Source organism: Styela clava, chromosome 8 (genome assembly GCF_964204865.1).
Source record: "Styela clava chromosome 8, kaStyClav1.hap1.2, whole genome shotgun sequence".
NCBI classification, from domain to species: Eukaryota; Metazoa; Chordata; class Ascidiacea; order Stolidobranchia; family Styelidae; genus Styela; species Styela clava.
This window is the reverse complement of record NC_135257.1, coordinates 15,768,778-15,790,832: the sequence shown is the minus strand read 5'-3', so window position 1 is coordinate 15,790,832 and position 22,055 is coordinate 15,768,778. Positions and strand designations below refer to the sequence as shown.

Here is a 22,055-nt window from a genome sequence, read left to right as displayed (position 1 = left end):
TCGACATCTCTTCTGAGTTCACAGGGTGCCATGTTTTCTGTGAAGTTGAAGCATTCGGGCAATCGTAGCCTTCGTCGATAAATGATTTGAAAAAATTGTGTATCTCGACTATTTGGGGCATCGTTATTGAATAGTTGTGTCCATTGTTATTGTCCCAAGCAGGCCATCCTTGCTGAGTAGCGCTCAAAGCAAAACTTGCGACTGTACTGTGTCTGGCTATCGCGCAGAAAATAAAAATTGGTCAATATCTCCATCACCCGTTTTCCAAAATTCCTCCACGTCCGAGACACGTTTCTATTTATCAAAAGTTATGCCAGTCCAACTCGACCCATACCCATTTTTCACTCCAACTCGGACCATTATTTCAGCCTCGTTTCATACGAGGTCAGTCAATGCCAAACTTGTGGCATAAGTAGGACTTCAAAGCGGGACGCCTTCAAGGTCCCAAACTTCTTAGGTGTGATTTTTTAACTTTACATCTTCCGATATTTGATTTAGTATTAGACTCACTGCCTCAAAGGTGACGCTGCTCGATAACCATCTCTGGTTTATCGCGTCTCCTTTCACACTAATAATAAAGTTTGATTGGAAGTCTAGCTTTGTGGTGCTATGCTAAAATTAATGTTCATCGACAGCTTCCTATAGGTGTTGGGAAGTAGGAGTTTGGAAAGTTCCTAAACGTAACTTCTAGACGCTCGAAATATGTTCTCGGCGAGCATACATTTATAAGAGGCGTTATTTATTTATTTATATTATTATTTTAATGGTGCTTATAACTGGCTTAAATTTGTGCACCAGGACTGTGATATTAAGCGTTTGGTGCTCAAATGCCTCGACCCGTTACGAGGACGTATTCTACAACAAATGATATAATTCTGGGATTTGTTAGCAAATTGATAATATTCACGGGGCCTATATTCAGTTCTTTGCAATGATTAAGTAAAATTGATCTTGGGAAGTAATAACGGGGACAATTTAATATTAAATGTTCGACGGTTTCGTTTTCCGTGCAGGTGTCGCAAAACCCATTTTCGTGGAGTTCAATTTTATGAATATGAAAGTTCAGACGGAGTGGCCTGTTTGTAGTCTGAACAATAGTATTTCATATTTTCTAGTTAATTTCAGGAATTATGTACTTTAATCGATGGGAAGAATAATTTGAAATGTTGAGCTTTTTCTAGTGTGATATAATATTCCATTCCATTTCGCACTTCGCATTGACTTTGCTTCGTTTTTCGAGAAATTGATGACAGACGTTAAAATACTTCCGTCCATTGTTGCTTCTTTTGCTAGTTTGTCTCCTCTTTCGTTGCCAGCAATTCCAACATGTCCTGGGATCCACACGAAATCTACGAAAATATTTTGGCTCCTGAGGGAAGATAGAATAGTTTTAATTTTAAAAAACAACATATGATTAACAAAGTAAATTTTACTTAATCCTTGTAAAAGGCTCAGACAATCGGTCAAAATTAAAACACGTGACGGCCGATGCAAAGTTATCCAAAGCAATGCTCTGTACACGGCATAAAGTTCAGTTGTAAAAGAACTTAATTTTTTGTCAAGTGTAAAAGATTTGGAGACGTCATACTTTAAAATACAAAATGATGAACCACATCCTGTATCCGTCTTTGATCCGTCCGTATAAATTAACAAGTATTGACTGTAATTCTCAGTAATATATTCATCACATATTAGTTTACTTATAGGTAACGGATCTGTTTTCGAAATAATATTCGCGAGCGACACATCAATATTTGGAAGTTCCATTTCCCAAGGAGGTGACTGAAGAGGGGGTACACGATTAACCGAAATTTGCTTGAAAACATCCGATGTGGTTAGCATGTTGAAGGTTTGAAACAAGGGTGACTTCGGGTAAAGCTCGTGCCATGTTTGTTCTATTATGTTGGTATTCGGATACTGCGTAATCGATAAAATTTTGCTCTTATATCTCATGCAAGCCTGTCGGTGACGAAATTTAATCGGAATCTCTCTACAGGTAACATTTAGGCAGCAGATCGGGGTGCTGGGCAAAGCGCCACAGCAAATACGAAGAGATTTATTTTGTAACAGCGATATTTTCCTAATTACATACTTTGGTGCAAAATAATAAGCTTCTATTCCGTATTCAATTATTGACCGTATTAATACCTTGTATAATTTAAGCAAAGTTTCTCGGGAAGCTCCCCATGTTGTGCCTGTCAAAAGTCTCAACAAATTTAATCTTTTATCACATTTGTGTGTTACATGTTCTACATGAGCTTTATACTTCAATTTGTTGTCGAATATAACGCCAAGGTATTTATACTCAGATTTAACCGGCAACTCCTGTCCATCAATGTAGAGATGCAATGGTGGAGGTTTACGTGATCTTGAAAACAATACAGCACACGATTTTGTCATTGAGATGTTAAATCCTCACGCTTCACACCACGAACTGATTTGATGTCATTTGCATATCCGAAATAAGTTCGTTGATTTTTAAACCAATCTCCCATGCGGCGCAATCATCAGCGAATGTTCTGGATGTCGAGGATATATTTTTTGGAAGATCATTTATCATAATTGTAAAAAGCAAAGGACTTATCACGCTACCTTGAACAATCCCATTTTCCGATTTAAAACTGTTAGAATAAGTAGAACCAACCCGTACCTGGAAAGACCGGTTAGATAAAAATGATTTAATTATACCAATGTTATGAAGCTTATAAATTAGTCCTTCACGCCAAACCATATCGTATGCTTTTTCAATATCAATGAAAACTGCAATAACGTGACGCTTGCTTGAAAGAGCCAATCTGTTGGTCACCATTCGTTCCATGACTTTGCAAAGATTACTCGTAAGAGATATCGGGCGATAAGATGAGTTGTCTTTCTTCCCTGATTTGAGTATCGGTACCACAATCGAATGCTGCCACGCTCTCGGTACACGCCCTTCGGACCACGATCGGTTAAAAAGCTGTAACAAGGTGGGGAGTATTTCTTGTGGTAAATTGTTTATCATAGGATAGCCTATTTGATCCTGGCCGGGCGCTGTACTTTTACGCGATTGTAGCACATTTTTTTAATTCGTGCATAGTAAACGGAACATTCAATGAGTTCTTATAGCCGAGGTTCAAGGCGTTGAAAAAAGAAGAACAAATGTCGATTAATTTCAAATTATTTCTTGCGGAAGTAACATATATAAATGAGTTTAAAACAAATGTACTGTATGGACTAAAAAACAGCACCCAACAGTAAATCAGACAAACACAACACCAGGGGTCAGAAAAAATTCGGCCCGCGAGCTAATTTGTTGCGGCCCTTGAACGACCCGACATTTAATAAATAAAACAAAAATTAATCTCAAATTTATTATTGTCTCTACACGGATTTATGTGGTGACAAGTGCTGCTGTACGGTGCTTCTTATGTAACAAGTAGCGTCAGTTGTATGTCGTTCGAGTTAATTTTGATTTTTTAAATTTGAAAATGTCTGGAAAACGGATCGACGCGGGTCGAGCATTCCAAAGTGCTTGAACGGAAATATTTTTTTTTCTTGCGCATTCCAAAACCGGTTTGCTCGATATGCCCAGTCAGCATCGCAGCTGTTTAGGGTTTCAATGTTGAACTCGTTACGAAACGAGTCGTCGAAAATTTGACCTCGCGACCCGGTGCTGCGCCACAGCTCACCTGTGCGACAGTGCAAAACGTGTAATGTGCACATTCGGAAGAACATATGGCCTTGAGCAGCTTTATCTAAAATGCATAACACTTAAGATTAAATTTCGTACTCGCTTGTCAGATCATCATTTGGACGACGAGTTGCCATAAAAATATCATCTTTCACATTGATAATAAGTACATAAAAACAATGTATTGTTGGATAATAAAAAAAGCCACATATACATCTCATTGGGACAGGCTTTCAACAAAGCAATAGAAGGGTAGCAATGTGAATGCGCCATAATTTGAAGTTTAATTATGGTAGCGATTGTTCGAAGGCGGAAATATTGCAGCCCGCGCGCTACCAGAAATGTTTATATTTTGCCCGCAAGTACATGAAGTTTGCCGACCACTGCATAACACTATTGAGCAACATGTCTGATTTCATAAACAATTGCCATGTCAGTATGTCGCAATAATGCTGGGTCAATTGTTTTCTCTACGCCCGTATAAGAATGTCTCTCATCAGTCCGACTAAGATCTCCCCAACAAAACGATACAGGCATGGTTAACTCTCCCGAAATCTTAATGTGAGGCCTGGTTTTCAATATTGATAACTACAAAAACGAAATAGGTCGGAAGTAAGAAACACGTTACGTGTGTCAATGTCGACCATATCTCGAATATGGGAACAGTTAATTGCCATCAAACAAATACAGACATCACATTAAATAGAATCACCGTCGTTTTTAGTATATTGTCAACATGAATTTCCTAATGCGTATAATTTATTGCATAGGCTTAGTTCGTTTTTATAAAGGTGGTCCGCCAAAAACTCGGTCAAGCTTTACCGGTCCGTCACTTGAAAAAGGTTGCCGACCACTGGTCTAGCCCACCTCTTCATGCACCCAATTCTGGCAACTTTGGTTGGGCATTTTGGCATTTGACTCCATCTATAATCAGCTTGACAATATATTTTTTTATAAAAGTTTATCTTTACTGTTCACTCCCATTTATAAAATTGATCAATTTGGCAGTGGCAATCATCATAAATTTATTAATATGGTGTGGCAAGTAATTTTTATTTATTTATTATTAACTACCAGTATGTAATTTTTCATGTTCCCTTTACTTAATAACTTCTATATGGTTGTGTGTGTGGGTGCGTGTGAGCGTGTGTGAAATATTTCAATTGATGGTATTCCATTCAAAGTATTGAAACACGTTCCAGAACATATCATTGACATCCTGACATATATATTTAATCTTTCACTATCTAGTGGATTATTCATTGAAAGCTTCAAGACATCAAAAGTTCTTCCTCTATTTAAAAAGGGTAGTGTTTCAGATCTTGGAAATTAAAGACCTATTAGTCTTTTACCATCATTTTCTAAGATTCTTGAGAAAATAATGTATAGTAGAATGTCAAACTTCTTTGAAACTAACAATGTTTTCCACTCTCATCAATTTGGTTTCCGCAAGCATCACTGCACTGCTATGGCTGGTAATGTTTTGGTACACAAACTGACCAAGGCCTTTGAAAGCAAACAACATGCAATTGGAATATTTCTTGATATTTCAAAAGCTTTCGACACCATTGACCATTCCATCCTTTTAAGTGAGCTCTATCACTATGGAATTAGAGGCGTCCCATTCAATTGGATCAGGAGCTACCTCCAAGACAGGAAACAAATTGTGCAATATGACAACTCATTCTCTACAAATATTTGTGTCATGAAGCACGGAGTTCCACAAGGATCTTTACTTGGCCCATTATTTTTTCTAGCTTACATTAATGGCATGTCCAGGTGTCTGAAATCCTCTGAGTCGATCATGTTTGCTAATGACACTGACTTGATTCTTCATGGGAAAAACCTTGAAGATCTACTCACAGTTGCAAACCAAGAACTAACCAATATTCATAGCTGGATGTTGGTTAACAAATTATCTCTTAATGCTAACAAAATTAAATTTGTATTATTCCACCCAAGCAAGCATAAAAGAGCAAAACCTTCCATCTTATATACATTCTGTACGTTTTAAACCTTATCTAAGGTTTTGATCGCTCTCCTGATTTCATAATCAGTTTTTATTTATTTATTTTTACCATTCATTTTATTGTTTTGCTGATTATGGAGTCGAAATAAACTTATACTTATACTTATATTTTAGGTGAGTGAACACGTACCACATCTTCTTGGCAAAACCTTCCATCTCATATACATTCTGTACGTTTTAAACCTTATCTAAGGTTTTGTTCGCTCTCCTGATTTCATAATCAGTTTTTTTTTATTTATTTTTACCATTCATTTTATTGTTTTGCTGATTATGGAGTCGAAATAAACTTATACTTATAATCTCAAAAACATGAAAATGTTTCCAATCTGTGTTCAGTATTTTAGCTTGGAACATGGCACAGTTACTTATATTATTGATTTCTTCGAGAATGCAGATGAAAGTGCGGATGGAATGTTTACTGGTTTGAAAAACACCATGGACAATTTACAACTTGACTGGAAAATAGTTTCCTGTTTAAGTGCAGATAACGCAAATTGCAACTTGCGTAAATAGTGTGAGAAGTAAAGTATCAAATTTCCCGCCGGCGTAGCGTGCTGGCTGACCAACCGTGTTATTTAGTGTAACTGTTGTGAACGGGACACAGTTTGGTCGGATTCTCTTGATGCATATGATTGTATGATGGTCAGTACTGGTACCGATACCGGTACCGTATGTGTCTGGGTTACCTTTTTGTGTTTTCTGCTTTTAAGTTTATGTTCACTGTGAGTGCATTTTCATTTTGGGGAAAAATAAACTACTGACTGACTGCACAACTCAAGCCGGTGCCTCACCTTGATTTTGTCGTCATGTTTTGTTTGCTATCAATTTGCTCTAAAAGTGTGCTAGATATGCCAAGTTAGTATTATTGAAACCTATGGTGATTTCAGTACTAGCCTACCCACTACTGGACTAGTCTGCTATTTGGGCGGTGTGGCGCATCGTGCTAACGTTAGAAATACGCTCGCCACCGCATCTCTATTACCCTTCGTGGGATCGCAGGCTCGAATCCCATGCGGGGATGATCATGTGCGAGAGGATTGCTGGACTCCTCGCCGCCGTAGGGTGGTTTACGTAACCGCTGGTCAGTTGCGGCTTCCTCCACCATCAAGGCCATGCTTCCGAAAACAAATACCTGGCTAACTAATTCCATACCCGACCTGGACTACTGGACTAGTACTGTAGTAAGCGGACGACAGGCCGTGGTTCGCCATATGATTAAGTCATCTTATTTTTCCTTTCCTCTCCCCCGGGATAAATATGTAAATCCTATCCTAGGCTAGTTGTTATGAAAATACTGAAATAAATCAGTCATTGTTCAGTTTTTTCCTGATTTAGTGATTCCTGTATTGAAATCTATGATTCTTCTGCTGATAGTTTTTAATTAGACTATTTGATGTTTCCTGGCCAGTGTCAAGGTTGTTGTTTTTTCATATATCAGTATATTGTAACCTTCTCTTTTTGCGGTTGATGAGTTGAACTTGTTGGGCGGAAGCTAACTAGCCATTGTTTACATGTGTTTAAGTAATAGGCAACCAATTTGTCTTTTATAATCATGTAGCCTTGTCTGCTTGTGTCCAAATCCAAAGTTGTGGATTAACCTAGCTAGTACTGCAGTGTATACAGTCTGGAAGTTGACTGCAAAATTTGTAATTCAGAATAGTAATTTAAAATGTCTGTTGTAAAAGTATTAGATGGAGGACTCGGCACTGATTTGGAAAAAGCTCAAAGCATAGACTTTCTTGCAGATGATCCCTTATTCAGTGCAAGATTTTTGCATACAGATCCTTCAGCAGTCAAAGATGCACATAAAAGGTTTCTTCTCGCTGGCAGCGATGCTGTGATAACATCGTCTTATCAAGCCAGTATTGATGGTTTTATGAAAAACTGTAATGTGTCAAGAGAAGATGCAATTCAATTGCTGCAATTGAGTGTGGATGTGGCTAAGGATTCAATTAAAGAAGTGAAGTCTCAATTAGGTGACGAAGCCAAAGAGAAATATTATGTAGCTGCTTCTATTGGTCCTTATGGAGCTTGTCAACATGACATGTCTGAATATACTGGCCACTATGTCGATAATATGTCAGAAGATGATTTGAAAAACTGGCATAGAGAAAGGTTGAGTATTCTACTGGGGAGAGATCCTGATTTTATTGCAATTGAGACAATGCCAGCTCAGAAAGAAGCTCAGGCAATTATTGAATTGCTTCGTGAATTTCCGCAAGCCAAAGCATGGGTTACGTTTACTTGTAAAGATGAAGAACATACTTATCATGGTGATAAATTTAAAGAAGCATTTGAAAAAATTTCAAAATGCCCGCAAGTAAAGTCAATTGGCATCAATTGTTGTCATCCAAAAGTTGTTGAACCCATTATGAAATCGATCAGACATTTATTACAACCTGATAAAACCTTTATAGCATATCCGAATGCTAACTTAGTTTTGGATGAAGCAACTCGAAGAATGTTCACAGAGCCTTCTTCTCAAAGTTTAACTGATTATGTTTCGAATTGGTTGAGTATAGGAGGAATAGAATGGATCGGTGGTTGCTGTTTAGTAACACCTGATGATATTACGAACATTTCGAAAGTTGTTAATGATTGGAATAGTCGCAATGTAGAATGATAATTTAACAAATGCCTTCAGTAGTATGGGATATATTTAACCATTTTATTGGTTATTACTTATTGATTCAAATTTTGTGTTTCGATTTTAGATTGGTAGTGGTGATAGTTATATGTGATTTGTGCAATTTTCAATTGATTACTGTGAACTGCAATCCCATAGTTAATGGGTATGATTCAGTCAAACACCATGGTGAAAAAATGGATCTGTCCAGTAATAGACCTCTCAATCATGATGATTTTCTCATATTGACTATAAAATCATTACAAATTAATACTGCTAAGTTGACACTATTACTAGATTATGCAGTAATATTATAACATGTGCCATATTTTTCATAAAATTAGATAAAAAATATATTTTCAACACATCTAGTAATTTTAATTTTCTAAAATTTTACTCAATCTTTCGTTTAAAAATTTCTCAAATTCTGATGGTTCAAACGAATTAACTGTACTAGTAACTAGACATAGGTAACCTATTTCAAAATTTTGGTCACTGTAGGATTAATTTTACTGTAATTTTGGTGATATTTTTTGTTTCTGTTCAAGTATAATATTAAATTGGTATTTTCCAATATTCCAAGTAGTGAGTGATGTCATTTTTAATGCCTCCACTTTCATCAGTTGTAGTTCCATGACATCGCTTTCTTAATTAAAAAATATTGAGAAATAGTCCTGGTGCTATCAGTTGGGTTTCTATTAGGTCGTAAAATAGTTTTTGTTCTTTAAATTTCATTTTAATTAACTTATTTTTCCTGTTTTGATCCATTTCAGTGTTAGTGTGAGATTATTAGTTTAAAAATATCACATTGTTAAAATCCGGTGATGAATAGTTTGTTTTTAAATTGTTTGATACTTTCAATCTCGCTCGCTCTTTTCACAAGAGGCTTCTTATTGATGAGACTGGAAATTGACCGTAAAACGCCTTCCTGTCAAAGTGATTTTCCGTCTATTGAAGATGACATAAGCAGCTGTCAGAATTCTCATTTCAAGTTCAAAAAACTTGTTGTTATGATCATCGATGCATTACGGTATGATTTTGCGAGCTTTGATGAAGATCGGGCAATGCAGATGATATTCCACAATAAAATGCCAATTTTTAATGATCTCATGAAGAAAGAGGGATGTGAAAATGCAAGACTCTGGAGGTTTGTATTGTAATTAATAAATTTGTCGGAATCATATCCATGACCACTGCCCACTGGTTACCTACACTCATACCCACCCTGGATTGGTAACCAGGATTGTCATTGAATAGTTGTGCTATAAAACATTGACTAATCTAGAATATGGAGTTAAAATTTTTCATCCTGGACTAATCAAGGCATGTCTTTATTAACATTGTTACTTGCGATGCCAATGCCAGCATGAAATTATAAATGCCATCACCAACGAAGCATGATGCTAAACCAAACTATAAAAGCTGTTCTGTATTTGTTCCAGTGTTTTAATTGGTTGATGCATTAGGCTAAACATTGAGAATACCATTGCCATCGAACTTCGATCTCCCTTTTTGGGTTCACAGGTTAGAATCCTGTGGGGGCTAATTATGTGTGAGATTGCTGGGCTCCTCACTTTATAGGGGGGTTGGTGCTGGTCGGTTTGTGCTTCTCCATCAAGTCCATGCATATGAAATGGTAACTGGACCAGAGGCTATGGTTTGCCATATTGACTGAACCATCTTATCGGCATTCCTCCCCCTAGAATAAATATTAAAATTCTATCCTGTTATGTGTTCTGACAAAAAGCGCTTCTTAAGAAGCTGTAAAATGAATTGTAACACTCATAAGCTGAAGTCATATGAATGTATTTCTGTTTTTTTTTTTAAATATATATTTTAGATTTTGGGCTGATGCACCAACTACAACAATGCAGAGAATAAAAGGGTTAACCACTGGAAGTCTTCCAACTTTTATTGATCTGAGCAAAAACTTTGCAAGTTCAGAAATAACAGAAGATAATATACTCGATCAATTCATTGCTTCTGGAAAAAACATCACTTTCATGGGTGATGACACTTGGATGAATCTTTTTCCTGGAAGGTCAGGGACAAGTAAATTTTTTATTACATAGGTCTAATCAACGTTTAAAATGAATTATATTTGAGGTAAATATGTGTTTTTGTATAACAAATCTCTGTGTGTACTCTTTTCGTTATTTTTTCTTGTCTCATGAATTTATAGATTAGTAAGAATCTACTCTTTTCGTTATTTTTTCTTGTCTCATGAATTTATAGATTAGTAAGAATCAATTATTACCAGGATACCAGCTCTATTGAACATACTACACATCATGGTTTGGAAACATTACCAAACTTGCTAATGATGGTAATAATTTAAAAAAGTTTGGGTTAATTGTATACGAAGATCTGGTAATACACATACTTTCTACTAACTAATACCATGTATCTGAGAGTTGAATTAGATAGTTATCTTCTCCTAGCCTGGACTCATTCACTATAAGTTTGCATCACTAAATGAGCTTTCCTTTCTGTTGGCAAATACGAGTCTCCTGTGGTCCAACTCAGACTTGGACTGTTTTGCTTATTAAATCTTATTGTTCGAGTGATTGTGCCTCTCGGTAAAATATCGTCATCCTATGCAATTAATGGGTCAATTAATCTCAAGTTTTCAGTGATGCTTCTAGAATGCCATTACTATGCTATTTTTCAATCCATTTCATATACCTGAGCATTGCTTATCTGTTTTTAATATGGTTTTTGTTTTATATTTAATATATATATATATATTATCACATTTTTAGATTCAACAAGGCTTTTCCCTACCCTTCGTTTGATGTCAAAGATCTTCATCTTGTCGATAATGGTGTTATCAAGCATTTATTACCTGAACTCGGAAATAATGACTGGCAACTTTTAATTGCACATTTCCTTGGAGTTGATCATTGCGGACATAGGTATATCAGCATTTCTGATTATTGAAGATATCAGTGGAAAACATTTTTCATATATATTAGAATATTATTATATTTGGACAAATTGTTTTATCTTATTAGCAAATGTCTATTTTGTTATTCTTCAGTTATCATGGAAAGTTACAATAATCAATCATTTATTAAGAAAAGGGGCATTTGCAACCAATTTTCCTTTTTAGATATGGCCCATTTCATCCAGAGATGCCGTTAAAACTTCAACAGATGAATGGCATTGTTCAAGGAGTTGCTGAATCGATTGACAATGAAACTCTGTTACTTGTGATGGGAGATCATGGTATTACTATAAGATTTTGTCTCTTTTCTTTGGTAATTTCTGTAACTTTATTTGTGCAATTATTTAATGGTAGCACCGTCACCGTCACTAATAACACTAGATGGCCCAGTGGTTAAAACTTATAATTATCAGCTATGATGGTCAAAATCTTGGGTTCAAATCTCATGCCTGCCATCTCACCCGAGGTTTTATAAATCGAGTAGTCAGTGCTGAACTGAAAAGATTTCGGACCTTACAAAACAAAATAGCTTCTAACATATCTGTGGCTTCTTCTACAGAGCCTCTCATTTGGAGAAAAGGCATCTAAATACCATAAGAAGTACTGAGTATGTAAAAATTCTATTGGTAGCAATTGGTAAGGTATTGAATGATAGGGCTGTCGGTGCATGTCATGGGAGTAAATCAAAATAATCACACAATATACCCATGGTTATGGTCAGCACAGCATGCTCACACCTTGGACGATGCTCGATAACCTTTAATAAGGTTCTTCATCGATACCACACTAGATGGCAGTAGTAATGTGGAACACTTGGGTAACGGTATACATGAATATATATAGCTTTGGTCAAACTCTTATAAGAACACAGGATTATAGCTCGGTGGTGTGTCACATTGTGTTAAGTGTTATGAATACGTTTGGCATCATACCCCTATTTACCCTGTATGAGTTCGTGGGGGATAATTATGCGGGATAGGATATCTGCCATTTCTACTATTGGAGAGCCGACATTTTGGGATCTGAAACTGTAGGATCTAAGATAAAATTCATCATGCCATATCATAAAGCAGTGGTACTCAATCGGTGGAGTGCCCCACAATGGGGGCATAGACAATTTTTCGAAGGGGTGTGATTGTGTGAAGCTAATTTAAAATGAAAATATGTGTTCGATGTGATCTTGCCCGCCATATTTTCATTTCAGAACTTTCTTTGTTTCATTATTTCCATTCCATCCACGTATTTTCAACGTGTTTTTGAATAAAACATACCTTTGCCTCTCAATCTGGTATTTGTAGTTTATTGTTAACTAGTTATTTTTGAGGTGCGGCACGAGACTTGATAAATTCTAAAGAGGAACATAAAAAGTTTGAAAACCACTGTTATAGAGAGTCCATCTGGTAATACTAGTTTAGAAATGTAGACTGAGATGCTTATATGTGTATGCAATTATTGCAAATATTTCTGATTTATTATTTCCATAAGTGTGACGACTTGGTTAATTAATATATGCTAATATGCATGTTATAGGAATGACACATACTGGTGATCATGGCGGTGAAACATTCAATGAAGTAAATGCTGCTTTATTTGCTTACAATCGTGCTAACAAATTTCACAGATGTAAATCTGATGAATCGAAAGATCCGCTTGTTAACCAGGTACTGTGATCATTTAGTTTTATCCATTGTAGCAGAATTTGATCAAACTTATTTATGATGTTCATTAACACTTTATTAATATGTATTACTTTGAGTAAACCTCCACACCAGCAGCCTACTCGATTTCTTTCAACCTGGGCGGGTGATATGTGGTTTGGAGCTGAGATTTTAACCTTCGATGATGTCATAAGTAAGCCTAACGGTTTTAACTACTGGCCATTGTTTAGCAACCACATCGCATAGTTCAAACTTCACTTTATAGAATTTAAATTTAATCTTCATTTATTTAGTAAACAATTCATCTAAAAATAAATAAGTTGGATGAAATATATATTTTAAAATAAAGCTTCGAAGTTCAACACATTATGATTTCTTATTTATTTATGAGTAAGCATTTATGTTTCCCTAACTTATCCGAGTCATTCAAGAGTCTTACAGCAAACTAACAAAAATATATTTCTGTAACGTTTTGTTTCTACAAAGTTAAGACTCCCTCAGTCAGAGCTTATTATTTAAATATTGCCTGAGGAAACTTGGCTTTGTTCAGATGAAACTCTTCAGAAATATATTTGTGTTAGTGTGCAGCATGACTCTTGAATCACTTGGATAACTCTTGCTTGGATCTTTTAACACAAGGATAAACCAGCACAAAAGCATAGAAAAAGTAGCTCTTTCCAAATAATCTTGATTAATATTTTCAACTTAGTGTAATTTTTCACTGAAATTTATCAAATCCATTCCGCAGGTAGACATTGTTCCAACCATCTCATTTCTTCTCGGTACAGCAATTCCTTTTGCTAATCTTGGTGTCGCTATCAGTGATATGATGCCAGAACAAAGTGGATATAATGAACAAGGTGGATTATAATTTTATATGTAGATGAATAGGTATCAATGAATACAACTGTCAGAAATTCAGACAAATAAAATATTGCGAATCTATAGAGCACAACATGTGTTAGCAAAACCATGGAATCTATCACACCATATAAAGAGAGAGAGTAATTCAATAAATGACAAAGAAATGACCTTGTTCCTGTGTGTGTATAAATAGTTTAAATAGTTCTTAGGCCTTATCATTTCGGTACCGATCCCCAACCTTTGAGTCCATTACTCTCTGTTTTATACTTACCGTAATTTATGATTATTCATCCAAATAAATTCAATAATAATAATATCATTACTTTTACTGTTCTATTGCCATAACTACATTTTAATTGTTCAGTTGATTATTTTTGTTTCAGAGCATGATTCTATCAAGCATTTGATGACAAGCGATGTTCTATTTTCCAATGCAAAGCAAGTGTACACATATATCAATTCATATCAAGACATCAGTAAAAGTTTACCTGCTGCAACTTATCAAAATCTAACAAAAGTTTACAAGGAATTAGAAAAGTTATTTAAAGAGCAAAATGAAAATTCGGATACTCTTCAACAACAACTAGTTGAATTTATTAAATCAGCTCGACAAATGTGCCGTGAAGTTTGGGCAAAATTTGACATATTCTCGATGATCATCGGACTGACTTTATCTGTGATATTGATTGCAATCAGTCTTCATTCAATTGATCCAATATTTGGATTAGTATACCAAATGGTTTTCAAGACGTTATTGGTACTCATGGGCGTCTCGATTTTTATATCAATTATTATAAAATCGAATTTGTTTCTCGCTTTTTCCTTGCTTTTTTCTGGTGTCATGTTTGTCTCAACATGCGTTATCGGATTGAAATACGTTTGGGAAGCGATCGGAAGGATGAAAATTTTAGATGAAATCTTTCCGACGATTTTACTCATAATGTACTCAGTGTCATTCACAACGAACAGTTTTATCCTAAATGAAGACATCACTACTTTATACCTAGTTTTGTCATTGATCATTTGTATCACTGCATCAGTTTTCTATGGAAAAAGTTCATCTTCAAATTCGAATATTGCGGAAAACTCAAATAATTCTCACTCCGCTAATGAGTCCAACTCAGAAATAAACAAATTCCCTCCAAAACTTGTTCATAGAAGAAGACAAGCCAAAAATCATTCACAAGATAAATCAGCTCACGAAAAAACACCGTTATTGCGACAGAATCATATTCTTCTTCTACTCATTTCACTTGCAGCATTATTAAGTTCAAGACTTGCACTATATTTTCGATATTGCCGAGCAGAACAGTTCTGGTGTTTTAATGATGAATCAACTGAGGATAATCAATCATCTACTGGATACAATATTCCAAGGTTTTTTTTCCTTCTGTAGAAATTTTAAGATATTAGAACAATAACATGTTTCATTTTGAATCTAGCCTTGGCCTTGGCAAATTTGAAAATACTGCTTCAACGGCAACAGCAGAATTTTATTTCAGACTAAATTCTGCAGCCCTGGATTACACTATGCTAAAAAGTAAAATGTAAGCACTGTAGGAGTAGCCTGCATAAAAGTGATATCATTCGCTTAACGAACCTTGATGGGGGTTTATTAAACAACCCTGTTTTAATTTGAATATCATTTGATCCAAATATCTATAATGGACTCAATGCTTAATTAGTTTCTGTTAGAAAGTTTGACTAAGATTAAGCATTCAAAGTCTGACCCAGGAGAATCCATAATTTCCAACTTCGTTTTTTTTTTTGAGAATATGACTCAAACTTCGATATTGATAAAAACATGCGAACCGGGATGCCCAAAACAATTACGGTATTTCACTATTCGAATACATTTTGAAGAAATACTTTTGAATATTATATACATTGTAAATTGAGGGCAAGTCATGTGGAAAATTATATAAATCTGCCATATATTTTTTTAAGATTTATTAAATAGCTTTTATCACTAGGATTATTGTAAACTAATCAACTCATTTATTTTCTTTCAGAGTTCTGCTGTCTTGTTTCAGCTTAATTGCTTCAGTATGGATTCTATTGTGGCATTTAAGAAAGGGAGGTAATTTAAAGAACACTGCAGCAATGAATGGATTTGTGTGTAGAAAAAATTTTCCTATGGCAACTGGTTTTGTTATACTTAGCTGGATTCTTCTGCTTGTGCCTCCAAAGGTATGAATGCTAGGGTGACCCAGGGCAGTACTGGGATAGCGAACCACTTTGTTGGCGATTGTGGCCCGCCATGACCATCCCTGTATATTTTGGTGACCCATTAATTCAAGAATTGATAGGATAACTTCACATATTTAGCCCCGTGGAGAGGAAAGCCATTGAGACGGGTAAATTATATGGCGAACCATGGCCTCTGGTCAGGTAGCCAGTCACTTGTTTTCAGATGCATGGACTTAAGGGTGGCGGAGGCCATGCCGACCAGCGGTTACATGAATCACGATATGGCGGCGAGGAGTCCAGCAATCCTCTCACACATAAATATTACTGTATGAGATTTGAACCTGCAATGCCACAGAGGTGCAGTGGCAGGCGTATGCCTGAGTCGCACAAGAACATACTAACTTCTCAGTGATAAAAGAATCTGTAATAAGGTTCAGTTTTTCAATATGTGCTGCATTTGTAAAACTCAGCATATACACAATCCTAACTCAGTATTTTAAGACTTGTGGGAATTATGCAACAGCGAGTTTATTGTTCTATGTCTATTGTCTCCCATCTCTCTATGGAATAAAAGTATAATGTTGGGCTTCCTTCAGTAAGAAGGTTCACCATCTTCGATCTGAGATATATGCTTTAGTATCTGGAATATTCTCTTTTGGGTACTCCAGTAGTATGTGTACCAGGCATGGTTAGGCCATAATTTTGTTTCAATTTTCCTTAATTTAGTTCTGTTACGAGTTCGGGGACTTCCTGTGTCAGCCAGGTGAATATACCCCTGCCCATAGGTTTCAGTCTCTGTACACAACTTGATGTAAAGTAGACGAACAAAATTAGTTATCGCCATATTGGACGAACAAAATTAGTTATCGCCATATTGGTAAATACACTTCTGAAGCGCTCTTTTTTTGTGGAGAAAACAATATTTTCATGTCCAAAAACCTAGGATGCCGATATCATTTTTGCAATAAAATATATTATTTTCAGGGTCTTGCAGTGTTACCAAGCTGGTGTGTCACCTATTCACCTCGTATTGTTTATCTTCTGTTGGCAATATTCTTTATATTTCATTGGGTGAATCCCGTTTACACAACTATACTATATCCAGATGGGTGAGTAGGCTATTAATAAATGAAAAATTCACAAAGTGTAAAAATTAGACTGTAGGTATATTATTAGGTTAACCATACTTGACTTAGTTTTGAATATGTCTGGTTTAGTTAAAAAAGCTATAATTCATGAAATTAAATGGGTTTTGTGTCAAGAAAATTTAGTTGAGTCTTCTGCCATTCATGACTGGAATCAAGTCAACTCATGGTTTCCTACACTTAGGGATGTCCAAAATGAATCGAGTATTCGAATACATTCAATATCCATTACATTCAATATTAAAAAAAAATGGAATTTAGAAAATTTTTATTTAAAAATTAGAGATTTTGAGTTATCAGACAAGCAGATCAAAACGTACAATATCTAATCTGATAACAGAAAACAATGACCTTCATGTTTGTGTCATTTCAGATGTGATCAACATGAAGATATAGGGATTTATGTAATTTTCCATATTAACTTGCGCCCAATTTAAACTGTATTCCATATTCATAAATGTTTTTTTTAGAATGTATTCGGAATAGTGAAATATTCGGTTTTGGCCATCCCTGCTTACATCATCAAAAAATTTTGTGTTCTTTCTCAATAGTCGTCCATGAGACTAGTTTAAAAATCTATCATTGGGGCATTTAATTTATGGAGAAGACTATGATATTGATATTTGAAATATTAGATAATATAACATCTATGTATTATACCCTAAATTAAACTTGTAATTTGTGTTAACTTTTACACAGACTATCCTCCTAATATATAATAGCAATTTATATATTTTATTCAAGTTCAATATTTCTGAAATTTTTGAATAGAATGCAAAAATAATTTTCAACTATGTTATCTTCTGAATGAAATTATTGTGATGTATTTTCAAACAGAAATTAATATGCTTGTGTATTTGGTTTTTGCTTCTAAACATAACTTTTTCTGTCTTTTCAGGTTTGGAAACTATGTTGAAAGTCACATTAAAACTACAATAACACAAATATATAACGAATTGAAGTCAAAGTTGAATAAAAATAACAAAGAATCAGTTGGTGAGGTTTTTTAATGTGTAATCTTTTACTATGTTTTACATGTACAGTAGACACAAATTGGTATCATAATTACCGGTAGATATTGTGTTTGAATTCTGTTTACCCCGACTTCACATGATTTTCTGGGTTATGTAATAATATAGCACAAATTTAGTTTCATTTGACTTATCTTCAATGTGATCAAAATTCATTTTATTTTCACAAAATTCAAAATTAACCTTGCTGGTAAAGATCTCCCATTAATAAGTGTTATGATGGAAGTTAAGGAAGTTTTTTGTTTTTGCTGCAAATGATTTTTGCTAGTGAAATTAGATTTTACATTAATATTTTTTCATGAATATCTGATACTTAGGGCTGCACCACATATAAGCCTTAAAGCCAGTGGTTTCAAACTTTCATGGTCTGTGACCCCCTTTCAAAAAAATTCTAAAAACTTGCGTCGCGTCTTCGCCTCTCTATAAAAATACCTACTTTTGCATTTAATGGGCTTCCATCAGTTATTTTGTGCGCCAGTACCTAGTGAAGTGCTTTGCCCGTTACCCTCTTGGGAAGCCAAGGGCAGTTTGAGAAACCCTGCATTAAGCCATTGTTCCCATATTTGAATTCAGAGATAAAAAACAATAATCAAAATTTCATATTTAGATAATTCAGCTCCAGTTGTGTTCGGACTTTACACTGTGATAACAGCATCCACTGTTTCTGTACTTCTATGCTTGATCATATTATTTTCTATGTTGCTTGGACCAGAAAAAGCAACATCTTTGTCATTGTGGTTAATTTGTTCTGTTTGTGCTTTGGAAATGAATTCCATATCAATGCAACAAAGAGGGTAACTTGTGAATTATAGCATCAGATTTTTTCATATTTATCTCGGGTAAAAGAAAGCCGTACGGCAAACAATACCCTCTCTGTTACCCCTACTTGGTGGGGTAGAGAAAGTCGTAGCCGGCCAGCAATTCACATGATCCACCAATGGCGGTGAGGAGTCCATTGATAGTTGAGGAGTCCATTGATAGTTAATACTGTCGCAGATAATTTGCCCCCAGGGAAATCCTTTTTTTTCGTCTCCATTCTGAGCAAGGCTCTTTAAAGCATCTACTAAAGTTTAAAAAAAACGACTGGAATCCTTTTAATTCAATATTGCCTACCCATTTCATTACACCACAGATTACATGCTTAGCCTGGGGTTCTAAACCTAGATCTGCAATGCCAGCACGTTTAGGTCTAATGCCCCGATTAATTCTGTAATACTTATTATGTCTATACATGAAAAATATTTTTTCACAGTTCATCATATGTTCCCTGGAGTTCAGTCATATTGTGGGGAATGATTTCATCATTCTGGTGGTTTGCCACTGGCCATCAAGCATCCATATCAAGTATACAATGGGATGCTGCATTCGTTGGTTTTCAGGGAAGTCATGCAACAAACATCATTCCTGGTCTACTTGTTCTTCTCAATACATTCTGCATGCAGATACTTTCTACCGGTATGATTTGTATAAAATATTTCAATTTCTTTCAAGTGGCCTAGCGTTTGAAGTGTTAGACTGTTCGCATTGCAGGTTACACATCTCAGGCCCAAATTCCAAGCCCCACCTAGGGTGTAAATATAAATTGGGTAGACAATTGTGTACCGCAGAAGTTTTTGGTCTTTTCAAAACTAGTAGTTGGATATACATGGCCATGTTCGGAGTGAAAGACATCACCGCCATGTAAAAAGGTGCTCGGGATGGAACTACGAGTCAGAGAAAGTCTTATCTTTTCATCACATTTTGAAAATTTTATTTTTTATTTTTTCATTACCTCATATCATTATTATGATGAGAAAATGAAAATATCATTTCCTAAAAAAAATAGAAAATTTTCTGTAATTGAATACTCATTAGTATCATCAAATTTTGTGTAATGATGTTGTACTCTTTTAGTGTCTCTACCTCTTTTGATGTTGTGGCCTCAAACCAAAAGTCGATGGTATTTCAATAATGAGGAGCAAAATGAAGAGGAATTCACGAGTGAACTTTTCTTTTATAAAGATCAAGAAAGGTTTTTCAACGTTTTCAAAGATCTTTTATCCAAATATTTTGGCTTCTATATTGCCAAGGTTTGTGTTTATTTCATTGAATTTGGTTAAACTCGATAATTTCATTACTTGGGAAAGTCTGGTCAATGTCATTCTGAGCGTTTTGATCTCTTGTAATTTAATGCTCAAATAATTTGAAGTGTAGAAGTTCGCCTAGTCAAAACATCACTAGAAATTTGAATTTTCATGATTCAATGTTGAAATAGCAAATTGCAATGTACGAACTTGTAAAAAGTTGATGCAACTATATCAACTTAGAAAATCAATCATTTTCTATTTATACTCTTTTCGTTTGCCTTGTTTCTGAAACTAGAATGTGGGTATCATGGATGCTTGGTGTCCTGAGTTTACACCATGTTTAAAATTTTATAGAAGCATCCTCCCAATTTGTCTTTGTTCTGAAAATACAACTTTCAACACTCAGTATTATTTTCTGAATGTACCAGGAATAATTCAACTGCTTTAACAATTTTTTATTGTAAAACAAGAGATATAATTTCTATTTTCCAGATTGTTGGTTGTATGGTATGCACTTGTCTTCACAGACGTCATCTGATGGTATGGTGGATATTTGCACCAAGATATATGTTTGAAGGAGTTTCTCTTATTATAGTCATGTTATCTAGTATTTTTACCTATGCACACATGCACAATACAGGAAATAAACTTGCAAAATGGTTTAGGTCTGTGGAGGAAACTTTAGAGTGAAATTTTTATTGGGAACACAAGAAATGTTAGTGTATGAATTGTTTGGTTTTATATGTTTTTTCCAAATTGCGACTGTTTTTCAGGTACATATTGTGTATGAAAGTGTCTTTTTTTGGTCTTGTAAGCAGAATATAGTATGGCAGGTGCTATGTGAACTTTAAGACTATTATGAACACATTAGAAAAGGATAAGAGACTGATGACCTGCGATTAAAGTTGGTTTATGACACTGGTACTGACGAGCCTTCTCGGGAAACCCTCTGGGTTTCAGCTTTGTGTGTTTGAGAAACTTTTTATTTATATAATTAAGATCTAAGTGTTGAGATTAATTAACAGTGAATATATGTTATTACTTGAAAGGTGCTTGTGTGTTAATATTTTGCTGCTCTTCTGTGATATTTTCTTCCCACTGTATTATTATCGGTAACTTTTCGTCCGCTGTTCAAATTGTTTGTCTTTCAATGTTCTTTCTTCATGAGTTGAATGTTTGTAGTAAAATAAACTGGAGATTACGAGACTGTTTGGTTGGCTTTAAGAAAATGGTAATTGCTCAAACTGATAGAATTTCCTTTGAGCCCTGGAAAGGAAACACTTTTTTGCGGATGGTTTCTATGCGATTATCGGTAACTAGTCCAATTTGTCTTTGCGGTTGGTGCATCGTGCCAGTACGATAAGCATCGCACCTCTGAGTACCCGTCATGTGTTTGAGTTCTGTGTACTGAACCTATCAAGTTCATGCATCTGAAATAAAACTAAACTGGCTAGCCTAGCTTGTCCCAAACCCGACATAGACTGATAGCCGGACCAGATGCCAGGGTTTGCCATATGTTTCAACTGTCTAATATGAAAATCCTGTATGTGGATGGTTTACGAAGTATCTGATAAAATGTTGAGTCGAGCACCTTAGGAAGTGACAGGTACTGCTGCGACGTTTGAACTTGTGACTCTACTGTGAATGTCGATGGTGGACGCAGTTAAACCAGCGTTATTTTTAGCCACGCAATCGGAAGAATGGGTGAATTCGTTCTGTAGTGATACTCCTCTTGGACAGTTCAACATTGTTAGATGTATGTGAAGGTATATATCCGAAGCTTTCATCAGCTGAAGATGGCGGTCAAATGGAGTTGCTCCCAGGAGACG

The 22,055-nt window shown here is 35.4% G+C and overlaps 2 protein-coding genes across 2 annotated transcripts; both read left to right on the top strand.

Moving 5' to 3' along the window:
- The first annotated feature begins 6,979 nt into the window (after positions 1 to 6,979).
- On the top strand, positions 6,980 to 9,098 carry LOC120345670 (betaine-homocysteine S-methyltransferase-like). The gene has a single exon (XM_039415202.2). It carries the CDS (start codon positions 7,369 to 7,371, stop codon positions 8,320 to 8,322), a length of 954 nt encoding a protein of 317 aa, XP_039271136.2. The 5' UTR covers positions 6,980 to 7,368; the 3' UTR covers positions 8,323 to 9,098.
- On the top strand, positions 9,095 to 21,432 carry LOC120345669 (GPI ethanolamine phosphate transferase 3, catalytic subunit-like). The gene is made up of 14 exons (XM_039415201.2): positions 9,095 to 9,472; positions 10,166 to 10,366; positions 11,088 to 11,240; positions 11,438 to 11,553; positions 12,803 to 12,933; positions 13,679 to 13,790; positions 14,178 to 15,171; positions 15,807 to 15,984; positions 16,969 to 17,093; positions 18,028 to 18,125; positions 18,768 to 18,954; positions 19,413 to 19,615; positions 20,054 to 20,229; positions 20,719 to 21,432. Exons 1-14 carry the CDS (start codon positions 9,150 to 9,152, stop codon positions 20,914 to 20,916), a joined length of 3,195 nt encoding a protein of 1,064 aa, XP_039271135.2. The 5' UTR covers positions 9,095 to 9,149; the 3' UTR covers positions 20,917 to 21,432.
- Positions 21,433 to 22,055: the final 623 nt, after the last annotated feature.

Bases quoted from the DNA above. Each gene is read 5' to 3' on its own strand.
- LOC120345670 (XM_039415202.2), top strand. From the start codon at position 7,369: ATGTCTGTTGTAAAAGTATTAGATGGAGGACTCGGCACTGATTTGGAA.
- LOC120345669 (XM_039415201.2), top strand. From the start codon at position 9,150: ATGAATAGTTTGTTTTTAAATTGTTTGATACTTTCAATCTCGCTCGCT. The intron at 11,554-12,802 runs GTATTACTATAA...TGCATGTTATAG, and splicing joins ACTTGTGATGGGAGATCATG to GAATGACACATACTGGTGAT. The intron at 18,126-18,767 runs GTGAGGTTTTTT...TTTCATATTTAG, and splicing joins AAATAACAAAGAATCAGTTG to ATAATTCAGCTCCAGTTGTG.